At 40.3% G+C, this 12,466-nt stretch overlaps 1 protein-coding gene across 12 annotated transcripts in view; it reads right to left on the reverse strand.

The window, feature by feature from the left end:
- ANK2 (ankyrin 2) overlaps window positions 1–12,466 on the reverse strand; it is a 404,131-nt gene that overhangs the window by 62,497 nt on the left and 329,168 nt on the right. For all 12 annotated transcript variants that reach the window (XM_089525944.1, XM_089525945.1, XM_089525937.1 and 9 more), the window contains 2 exons: window positions 8,587–8,731; window positions 1,250–1,352 (listed from right to left, as the gene is read on the reverse strand). In XM_089525944.1, the coding sequence (XP_089382070.1) occupies window positions 1,250–1,352; window positions 8,587–8,731 (248 nt within the window). The remainder of the gene's footprint in view (window positions 1–1,249; window positions 1,353–8,586; window positions 8,732–12,466) is intronic.

Here is a 12,466-nt window from a genome sequence, read left to right on the forward strand (position 1 = left end):
TTTTAAAATGATGAAAATGAAATGTTTTCTGAAATCTTCCAGGTAAGGGTCCATACAGACAGGCCAAAATAAAGCTGCTTCGGGTCAATTTGAAGATATGCTGTTCAAATGACATACACATCTTAAGAGGCCAGAAGCTGCACCAAAGCTCCGCTCCGGTCCTTAGGACTGGAGCATGGCTTTGGTGCAGCTTCTGGCCTCTTAGGATGTATGCATCATTTAAACAGTATACCTCCAAAGTGACCCAAAGGAGCTTTATATTGGCCTGTCTGTACGGGCTCTAAGAGTAGGAAGAACAAACAATTCACAGTTTAGCTTTACCTTGTTGAGGTTTTAACTCCAGGAAGGAGTGGATGTAATGAAGACCTGTTTTATTATAGCACTAGTGCTTCTTCTTTCAACAGCATTCCTAGCAGTCTTCTATGAATGTTCTCTATTCTGTATTCTATTGTTGCTGTGTGCCTTTAAGTTGGTTCCAAATTATGGTGACACTTATAGGGTTTCTGATTTATGGGGCTTTCTTGGTTTTTAGGTCAAGTGCTTAGGTATTCTAAATGAAGACAATCTTTCTCTCTCTCTCCCCTCCACCCCCCTTCTCTCTAGTTTGTCTTCAATTAGAATATGGCACCTAATCACTTGACCTAAAAATCAGAAGAAAATTTCAATATAACACACATTCTCATTGTAGGCATACTAAAATTAGGGACAGAAAAATATTTGCAAATATTTAAATCCAGACAAAGATGAGTTTCCTGAGAGTTGTGGAAACTGTGATGAGAACCTAATGGATTACAATCTTCACAGTTTGGGATTTATGATGCAAAAAAATGCACATGAGGTATTTTTGTGCAATAGTTTTGTGCATAAGAAACAACATTTTGCACAGAAAATGCTGATTTCTGTGCAAAAAAGGTGTGGATTTTTCACAGACTAGATCCCAGACAAAGTAATTTTAAGGACTTTCTTGCAAACAGGAGAAAATGCTTAAATTATTCATTCTTGCACATAAGAGTGAAATTTGTGAAGACTGATATCCATAATTTAAATATCTTTTCCATAATATCTTTGAGCAGAGAATAATATTTCTTGAAGAACAAAACATTCAGTTAGAACAACAACAAGAAACTGCTATGAAATTTGACTAGTTTCAAGTAAGATTAATACTGCGATAACTGTGCAAACAAAGACAAATTAAGGATAGCAACATAAAAGCTACCATAGATGCACTAAATTATCATAAAAGCCTCACCTGATGGCTGGGGATAACAACTGTGTCATCAATCATGGTGCTGTCCCTCAGATAGGAGACGTGGCTCAGCGTATGGGACTTGTCTGAACTGAAAGATCGCAGGCTGGTAGGTTGGTAACATTATCAGCAGTTGAGATGGTGTTTTCAAGATGGGATTGTGAGCAGAGCAGAGCAAGGGAGTGAAAAAAGCATGCTATTAGCAAATATGGTGTAACTTCCAGGGGGATGATTTCAACCCTTTGATAAAACCTTCCATTTTTTTCATATCAACATTCTTAGAGGAAGTTCAGCAGTGCCACTCTCGCTTTTTTCTTGGTTCCAACAGAATCAAACAGAATCACAACCTGTTTGATCCTTTGTCTAGAGACACTTCAAAATAGTGGTGATGGGTAACTGAATATAGTGGCAATGTTTAGCTCTTCCATCTGACAGTAACAACAAAATATGAATTACTTCTTTGTCTTGTTGAAGAAACATGATTTTCCAGTCAAAATTTTAAAGAATTGTTCAGCATTGAAATAAGTCCCACAGCTGAGCAAGGTTAACCACTTTTACTCCCCTGGAATTTACACACACAAAAAAGGCCAGCCATACACTTTTTCTGTAAAGCAACATTCCACCCCCACCTATATAGCAAATAAGCAACAGAAACATTGTTATTTCCACATGTATGTGAAGTGCTACAGAAAACCATTTGCTGAAGCAATGAAGAGGTGCCAAGCAAATATAAGCTACTTCCAACAATCAACTCGAACCTAATTGGACTGAAAATCAAAGCACAACACACAACAGCGTACATAGGGTCTCTGTTTCAGTTATGTACTGTACTTCAAATACTGGTTTTGAAGCTCAAATCACTGAAGCTAGACTATCACTAGACCGGAGGAACAGGAGGCTTGTGAGCAAATACTTTCTATGTTTCTAGTTGCCTAGAAACATAATAATGTTAGGAGAAATGAAGCTTTCAGATGTAATTGTGCATTGAAATTTATCCAAGCAGCATAATCTATCATTGCATCATCTTTAAATGCCTCATAGGATTATAAACAGTACAAATATTGCCTATTAAAACTAGGACAAAAGGCATTTATTGGACCTAGTAAATATGATATGCTAATTATCATGCAGATATTCTGTGTACTTTGCTCTTAGCATTTTTTATTTTGTATCCTATAGTTGCAATTCCTTTTACAGTTACAGATTTTAAAAAATGTCCTGTCAACTTTGACATGATGAAACTACGGCCCGGTACAGACGCGCATGAAGTGGCATGGCGGCACCAGTTCTAGGGTTCCGGATTGCACAGTAAACACATGGTCTGGAACCCTAGAACGTGCCACTGCCATCATCATGGCAGCTTCCCATCCACACGGGGGCTGCCATGATGACGTACGCGATGTGCAGCATCTGCACGTCACTCAGAGGAAGTGGTGTCATAGGGACTTATGACGCTGCAAAGAAGAAGCTACTCTAGGCAGCTTCTTCCTGGCAGCGGATCGTTGGTACCGCCACAACTCGGTAAGTCCCTGCTGTTCAGGGAGTTGTTGGAAATGGTGCCCACTTAAATAAATAGAGAAGCAATTTAAGATTCAAGCCTTTTATAGTTTCTTAGATTTCCAGAGCACCCTTTATGGTTTATTCAGCTTAAAATTTATAGGGAAAGTTTAAGCTATATGGAATATATAAAAGATGTTCTGGATGGCTCAGAAACAGTAAAAATGCGATGCAGATTTGTATGCTATTTTAAATGCTGAGATATTTGACATGCATTGTAATTATCTGCATGTTTTTAAAGCTGTAGGTCTGCTGTACTCAATGGTACTTAGTCATTAGAAAGGCCACCTTAATTTAGCTTAAATGCATTTTGGATACCTACATTTTAAAGATTATCTTGTAGTAAATTGTGTCTAAATACAGTTAAATTGTATCTTTTTTAAAAAAAAATCAAATAAACACATAGTGAGGTCTCAGTTTCATCCAAGATCATGATAGGAACACAGGACTGAACTTTCTTGTCTATGGCATGATCCTGACCCAGTTTAGGGGATGGCATGTGGACTGTGCTATTGGGCAAAATGAAACAGCAATGGAACGAGTGAAAATACCACATCTAGCTCGACCCTGTGCCTCCAACACTTTGTTCTAGAAAAAAAAACTGCTTGGAAAAACATTCACCTCCTTTAGAAATCCTTGAAGCATCTGCAGCAGTGTCATGCAAGATTGTAAAGGATATGGCACCTGCTGCTCTGTTAATGGAATATCTCAACAAGGTAACCACCTTCAAGAAATGAAGCACTTAAAAGCCTAAAACTATTGTGTGTCTTCAGAGAATACTCTACAAAAATCAATGCCCAATTCATTCAGCACCTATTTGTTTTATGGGATGGGTGCAGTTATTCAATTATGTTCCTGAAATGCAAAATACAGTCTTCCATCAAGGGTGAATGTTCAATGGTTACAGAAATGTGTAAAAAGATAGTGGCCAAAATTCCATTAACATTCTGAGGCAGAGACTAGACACTGATGACTCTAGCTACTATACAATACATGTTAAGAATGTACTGCTGAGGCATCTTAGGCAAAGATTACCTGACAAAAAACAAGGCTGTTCATTTTAAGCATCTTACTAACCATTTTATTGCACATCCCCAGGCTGTATGCCTGGGATGGGAGTTTACTGGTCTATTTGAATAGAGACCAGTAATTTGATTGGACCTGGAGCATCACACCAGGTCTGGGAGACAGTTAGGGGCGGGGCTAAGGCTATTTAAGCCTGCTCCGCCCTCCCTTCTCCCTCTTCCAAGAATTGTTGTCCCACCCTCCTGCCTCGACATCAGTGTGGCTTTGGTGGTCGCTTTATGGGCCAGGTAGGAATTTTCTCCCTTTTTCCAAGGGTTTTTCGCCTACCTCACACTGTTGTTCTTGGCATAGGAAATTGGCTCAGGTGTGGACTTAAATAGGCGGTCACTGGCGGTTATGGGGGAGATGTAATTGTCTGGTGAACACCTATGGCATCCACTCGGGGTGAAGGTTAGGCCTCTTGGACTTCTTCTTAGGTCTTGCGAGTAAGGAGAGAGAAAAAGAGACCTTCCTTGGGGCTGACCTGGGATATAATCTTCAGTCAAGTCTGGCGAGTTGACTGTGGAAATCTCAGGCTGGCGTTCCATATGCAAGCTGGCCGGGGAGCAACCCAGTCATTGGGTTATCCTCGGAGCTCAGGTGTTTCGCCCAGGGAAAGCTGAGGAGGTGGCATGAGGGATAGACCACCTGCCACAGCTGCTCCCACATCAGGTTGCTCCCCTCTAGTTTGCAAGTATTCAAAAACAGTTATAAATAGCTAATTCCTTAAATAAAGTGGCCCTATTTCAACCCACATTTGTGTCTGGTCTCGTTATTTCAAGTTAGACAGTAATCAACATACACATAGCCACCTCACATCATTGCTAATCAATATCTCTTTTCTCTGGACATCTTTTGTATAGTCCACTCTTGTGTAAAAGGACCTAGTAGCAACACCTTATGTTCTGTATTGACACAGAGACATGGCTCCCAGCACAGGTACTTATGTCTGTCAGAACAAGCAATGTATTTTTAATACTGAGAAGAGGAATACTTTCCCAACAATAAGAACAGATGTTTTCTTATCTATTTCATATAGGTTTCATTAAGCTGAGAGGCACCAATGGTGCCTTCTCTTTTTCCTTCTGATGCATCAGCTATATCAAAACTGAAAAACTGGCCATTAAAGGACTAGTGTTAGAGCAGTGCTTCCATCAGTCTCACTATGGAAATATGTTGTTTAGAGATACCTTGTTTAGAGCATATATCATCAGGACACTTCCTGGAGACTATCTTTTGGTGGAGGTTTTGTACAAGCCATAAGAAAATGTGGTAAAATCTTGATTGAGATTATTATTAATTGTAAACATTAGAGTATTTTACTTATACACAAAATAAACAAACTTGACTAAATAAAGCCTTTCAGATCCTTCAGCAGGATGCAAAAAAAAAGAAAAAAGAAAAAAGAAATTGGATACATAATGACAGATGCCAGGAGAGGAGCACTGAAGAGAGAGTTCTTGTCATGCTACATAATACCTACCTGGGCATAGTGCTAATGAGAGCATACAACAAGGGAAGAGAGAATAATAAACATGGAACACAATTATGAAAACAAAACCAGAGATCCAAAAGATGAACTCTTAAAATAAATTAGTTCTAGGAACATTGTGTAGTTAATGGGCCAAAAAAGTAATGTTTCTCACAGTATAAAGAGGCAGCCCATTTATTGCACTACACTGACATTTCTTGTTCATGAAATATCTATTTCCTTAAGAAGGCTGTACCATTTCCCATTAATAGAGTTTTGTTGTTTTACTCGTAAAAATTGGAAAACTTCAAAATGAAGTCTTTTTGTTCTTCCTGAAATTGCTGTTCAGTGCTTAGATTTGGATTTAGCTGGAAGGAGGGTCAATGGAAGTTTGTTTTCCAGTGCCTTGAAGCCTTTCGAGTAGGACATTTTATCTTTCCTCTGCTTAAGGTGTATAGAAGACCAGAGGACATGACTATAAGGAAGTATTACATTCAGATGCCTCATTATTGTATTTTTTATTTCATCTGAATAGTGCTTATGAAGCTCTGGTTATACAGCTTGGTTGAAAACCAGAGGCAGAAAGACAACTGAAAGATAATCTGGGTAAGATGAAAACACTAATGGGTGGCCTCAATAGAAGGTGAATGGAAGAGAGGAGATAATATCTATAACTGACTGCATTTCCCTAGTCTCTTATTTAGCATCCACAACCTTGTTCCTGTATATTTACAGCATTATGGCCTAAATCTAATGTGAGATTTAAAGAAGGATCAGGATTTTTGTCCCTTCATCCCTGTAGCCTTCTCTGCTAATAAAAGCATGCATCAGAAAGCTTTCCTACCTTCCAAAAGTAGGAATTTTACAACTAATCAGCTGATCTTCCCCGTATGCCTGCTTCTGCAAGCAAACTGAAGTGAGGTTTGGGAGTAGTTCTTTTTGAAAACCGTAATATAAATTAGAATCCTTCATTTTGAATATTTTGTCAACCTAGATGAAGTTTCTAAATTAATGGGTCTTGCCATATAGAAACAACTATGCCAATTTTTCATTGAGAAAAAGAAACAGATATGTCCATTTGTTTGTACAGATTTGCATTTAACTCTGATGAGTTTGCAGTGCAGAAGATGTGCTTGCATTTTCCTAATCTGCAGTTAAATCATCAGTTTTATTTTACTCTGAAAATGGCTCGTTTCACATTGACTAGAGTGAAGTTTCTTGTTTGCTTGTTTCTAAATCTGGAATATCTTCCAAACATTGGGGAACTTGGAGGTAATACATTACAAGTAACAATGTTACCCATAACACATTAGGTTTGGGGATAACAAAGGTCCACCAATGGTCATTTTGTGTGTCAAACAGTAAGGAAATAGTAAGGAAATCCCCCCCACCACCACCATATGATGAGGAAACATTTATCAATTATTTTTTTCCTGTTAATTTTTTAGATCAGTGGTCCCCAAACTTTTTCGGGCAGCCTCCCCCTTTGTCTCTTGGAAGACAAGCTCCCCTCTCCCCCAATGCCTATTTCCCCAATATTGAGTCTACTGTTCTACTGCAAATTTAAAACAACCAATCTTGGTCCCTGCTCCCTTTGCACCCAGTCACTTTGGGAGCAACAACTGAGCAGCTGGCTGAGTAGTGACCAAGAAGCCTTTTGCCTGTGTGGTAAAGGCCAATGGAGGCAAGAGGCTTCTCAGTCGCTGCTCGACTGGCTGCTTGACTGCTACTCCCTTTGCAGCTGGTCACCGTCAGATCAGCAACCATGTAGCTGGCTAAGCAATGACAGAAAAGTCTCTCACCCATTCTGGCTTTGTCGCAAAGGCCAATGTGAGCAAGAAGCTTTTTGGTCACTGCTCAGTCAGCTGCTTGATCACTGCTCCCAAGGTGACTTATTGCAAAGGGAGAAACTTTTCCCTAGTGAGGAAGGACTCCTTCTTTGTCAGGGCAAAGAGGGGAGCAGATGGTTTGTGTATAGTGGGTTTACAGAGGTTACATGCTCTGGTTTCAAGACCTCTTCTTTCAGTCTGTCCGATGAAAGAAAACAAGAGCAGGTTGGAGCAAACAAAGCTTAAACAGGGTCTCAAACTTGAAAGCTCATTTTTACTGATGCTGCTTCCTGATGGCCACATGCTCTAACTCCTTGTTCTAGTCACTCAGTCTGTCACAAAATGGTGCTGCTCCAAACAACAGAAATGATGTCTTGCACTCAACCCTCACAAGTTTCTCACCACTACTAGTGAAAGATGTGGCTAAGACAGTAAGCTTGCATGGGCAGGTGAAGAGGAGGAGATGCCACTACCTGAAGAGAGGCTTCATGGTAGTTTTAAGGGACCCTGAAAAGAAGTTTCATGCAACCTTCATCCCCACCATGGTCCAAAAGGCCACTGGTTCTCCTTGTCTTTCTTATGTACCAATACTTTAATTGAAGCCCCCCCCCCCACCGTCTTTTTCTCTCACCGCCCCCCTAGATCATTCTCACCCCCCAGGGGGGCACACCACCCACTTTGAGAATCACTGGTTTGGATGAAAATGTATTGTGGGTATTTTAAGGGGATTTTTAAAAGGATGCACACACACATTTTACATGGATCTTTCATCCCAGTCCCCAAACAGAAAGCAACAAGCAACATAACAATAATGCAGTAATGAAAACTGAGCAAGGAAATAATGGAAATGAGAAGAACTGAGCCAGATGGATGGTGATAACTTTTTAAAATCAATGCTCCAAGCACTTGTTATTGGTAACATAACATCCTGCCTGTTTCCAGGTCAATTCCACTTATGAATGAAGTATGCTTTTTTTTAAAAAAAAGTGGCAATATTTTAATTTCTTCCTCATTTTTTTATGTACAGCCTCCCTACCATACACATTGCTTGCATGATGTAATCATGCAGAAACAGGAAAGTACTTCTCATACATACACACATTTACATCCCTAAATCTGAATTTAATACACTATGTTGTTGAATAGCACATACAATCAATAGTGAGTGTTCAGCACTGTGAGCAAAATCCAAGACAGCAGAGAAGTGTGACACAGAATTTTTATACTGACTACTTCAGTGTTACCTTTGCAATCTAAGGAGTGACTGTTTGTACATTTGGGGAAGATATTCTACTCTAGATCTATCAAAGCATAAAACTCGCCTTTGTGGACTAGGAAGTACCCTAACATTCATCGATACACTATGTGGCTATTTTGGACAAAATACAGATTAGGGGAAATTTTTCATGAAGTAGTACCTGTCAGATCGGCCTCCTTCCAGGCTGTACCTCAGGTAATTCATACCATCTAGGAACTGGCTGCTAGGTAAGGAATCATCACCTAGTTCTTTCAGGTCTTCTGGTCTAAGGTATTCTCCTCCATCTCCTGTCATAGTGTCATCACCTTAAGTAAAAGCAAACACAAATTCACACGGCAAATTAGCAATGTAACTACAGCATTAGTAGCAATTGGTTAGATAGATCTTTCCAAGAACTCAAGCAAACTAGGAACTAATGTCATTCTTGAAGCACAGCAAACACAAACTTCTAATACACATGAAGAAAACACTGGCATGTTAAACAGAATAAAATCAGTGCAAATTTTTAAATAAAAAAAATCATATCAAATCATTCCTGTAATTTTTGTCATTCAAGATATTGATGAGTTGACTAGATTCATTTTTGTTCCTTTTCTGAATTAGTTGGTTGGACACAACTGATTTCTGAAAGATACTGAGAGACTCTATCTGCCTGTGCTTTTAAAAAAGTGGTTTGAATTTTGAAGACAATTTACAATATGTTAATCTTATAAATATCCAACAACAGGCATAAAAGAAGCAAGTAACAGTGAGTTTACATAAAGAAAAGTTCATAGAAGCATTCTATGTGAACATAGAAGCTGTATTATACTAGGTCAAACCAAGCTTGGAAGTTTTATTTCTGGGCCTGCAACTGTCAGAATTCCATAGCCAGCATGACATTATGGAAAGTACAGTATAGTCCAAAATAAATAAAGACATAAATAACACACCTAACTCCAAATCAAATGATTTGTTAATCCAGGCTGGCAATGTCTGTTCAGACTACTCAAACCTCTCGGGTCTATACCATCATCTGTTGTTGGAACCTTTTAAATGGAGATGCTAAGGGCTGGGCCTGGGGTAGTTTTTTCTTATCCAATGGTCTTCAACTAAGCGTGTATCCACACTACAGAATTAAAGCAGTTTGATACTTTAACTGCCCTGACACTATCCTACAGAATTCTTGAATTTGTCCTTTTATGAGGTACTCTGCCTGGTCTGTTAGAGAGCTCTGATGCCTCACCAAACTACAAATTTCAAGATTTTGTAGGATAGAGTCATGACAGTTAAAGTGGTATCAGACTGCTTTAATTCTGCAGTGTGGATGCACCCTTAGTTGGAATAGCCTTTAAAATAGACACAGACAAACATAAAGGCTTGTGCTTAGTTAAACTTGATAGCAAGGAGTGTGGTTAATAAAATGGTCTTTTAGATTGCTTTCAAATGAAATTAAACACATATTAACCATAATGTAAAAGGAAACATCTTCACCAGATAAGAAAGACCCTGTTCTCAAAGTGTTTTATCCAACACTATCCAGTAATTAAATGGAAACCAATACAGAAAGGAAGATTCCCTCTCCTTTCTGTTGAAAACCCAGCATCCTGAGCCAATTCAGGATAGCAATAGCAATAGCAGCTTCATTTATATACCACTTCATACCACCTAAGTAGAATCATAGAATCATAGAATCACAGAGTTGGAAGAGACCACAAGGGCCATCCAGTCCAACCCCCTGCCATGCAGGAAATCCAAATCAAAGCATCCCCAACAGATGGCCATCCAGCCTCCTTTTAAAGACCTCCAAGGAAGGAGAATCCATTACACTCCGAGGGAGTGTTCCACTGTCAAACAGCCCTTACTGTCAGGAAGTTCTTCCTAATGTTGAGGTGGAATCTCTTTTCCTGTAGCTTGCATCCATTGTTCCAGGTCCTGTTCTCTGGAGCAGCAGAAAACAAGCTTGCTCCCTCCTCAATATGACATCCTTTCAAATATTTAAACAGGGCTATCATATCACCTCTTAACCTTCTCTTCTCCAGGCTAAACATCCCCAGCTCCCTGAGTCATTCCTCATAGGGCAAGGTTTCCAGACCTTTCACCATTTTAGTCGCCCTCCTCTGGACATGCTCCAGTTTCTCAATGTCCTTTTTGAACTGTGATGCCCAGAACTGGACACAATATTCCAGGTGGGGCCTGACCAGAGCAGAATACAGTGGCACTATTACTTCTCTTGATCTAGACACTATACTTTTATTGATGCAGCCTAAAATTGCATTGGCCTTTTTAGCTGCCGCATCGCACTGTTGACTCATGTTCAACTTATGGTCTACTTGGACTCCTAGATCCCTTTCACATGTACTTTCATTCAGCAATGTGTCTCCCATCCTATATCTGTGCATGAAACCGCTGGGTGAGATCATCCGGAGACATGGGGCGCGATGTTATCAGTACGCTGATGACACCCAAATAGTCTTCTCTGTGTCTCCGACTGATGCAGTAACTAAGACTGGTATCTCTCCTCTAGATGCCTGTCTGGCGTCGGTAATGGGCTGGATGAGGGAAAACAAACTCAGTGTGAATCCAGGGAAAACGGAGGTACTGGTGATAGGTTCCCCTGCTCCGGGTGGTGAGATTTGTCATCCGGTCCTGAATGGGGTCACGCTCCCCTTGAAGGACTCGGTGCGCAGTCTGGGAGTGCTCCTTGATTCGTCGCTCCAGCTAACATCTCAGGTGGATGCGACGGTCAGGAGTGCTTGTTATCAGCTTCGGCTGATACGCCAGCTGCGTCCCTACCTGGGCCGGGGGGACCTTGAAACTGTTGTACATGCTTTGGTAACCTCTCGATTGGACTTCTGCAATGCGCTCTACATGGGGCAACCCTTGTACCACACTCGGAAGCTACAATTGGTTCAAAACATGGCAGCCAGATTGGTCGCTGGCAGATCCAGGGCAGACCATATAACACCTATCTTAAAAGATCTTCACTGGCTGCCTATTCGCTTCCGAGCCCAATACAAGGTGTTGGTGTTGACCTATAAAGCCCTAAATGGCTTGGGTCCAGGGTACTTGGAGGACTGCCTCTCCCCATATAGTCCGCCTCGCACACTCAGAACATCTGGGGCCAACCTATTGGAGGTCCCTAAGTCTCGTTTTGTAACGACCTCACAGAGGGCCTTTACTATCTTTGCCCCCACTTTGTGGAACAAGCTCCCTGTACAGCTTCGTTCCTCTGCATCGTTACTTTTAAAAAAGATTTAAAAACACACTTATTTCGGCTGGCATTCCCACTTCAGTAATCCTGTTATCTTTTGCCCCAACTACCTTAAAGTTATTGTCTTATCTTTGCCCTGATATTTTGATTGTTTGCTTCCCGTCCCTACTCCTCTGATGATGTTTTAATTTTTATATGTAATATTTTAACTTGTATTTTATTGTCTTCTTACCTGTAAGCCGCCTTGATCACATTGTGGAAAGGCGGGGTATAAATAAAGATTATTATTATTATTATTATTATTATTATTATTATTTCATTTTTCTGCCCTAAGTGGGCATTTCTCTGTGTCGAATTTCATTTTGTTAGCTTTGGCCCAGCTTTCTAGTCTATTCAGATCATTTTGAATGTTGCTCCTGTCCTCTGGAGTATTAGCTATTCCTCCTAATTTGGTGTCATCTGCAAATTTGATAAGTATGCTCCCAGTCTCTAAGTGGTTTACAACTGTAAGCTAATTGCCCCCAACAAGCTGGGTACGCATTTTAATGACTTCAGAAGGATGCAAGCCTAAGTCAAGCCTGAGCCCTGGCTGATACTGAACTCACCACCTTATGGTTTGTGAGTGAGTGGCTGCAGTACAGGCATTTAACCTGTGTGCCACCCGGGCTCTTCCTATTGCATTCAGTGGATGTATGAGGTGGGGAGTTTATTGTAGCAGGATAGGTCTATTCATGTAATGTTGAATGGTGCCAAAATTCTTCCAAACACAGCTTGTTCAGGGGCTGTAGTTCTGTTTTAAAGTATTCATTAGTATTACGGTCCTGTCTCCTATTTGCTCTCTCTCGTT

This window comes from Sceloporus occidentalis, unplaced genomic scaffold (genome assembly GCF_023333645.1).
Source record: "Sceloporus occidentalis isolate IW3139 unplaced genomic scaffold, rSceOcc1.0.p SCAF_5, whole genome shotgun sequence".
Taxonomy (NCBI): Eukaryota; Metazoa; Chordata; class Lepidosauria; order Squamata; family Phrynosomatidae; genus Sceloporus; species Sceloporus occidentalis.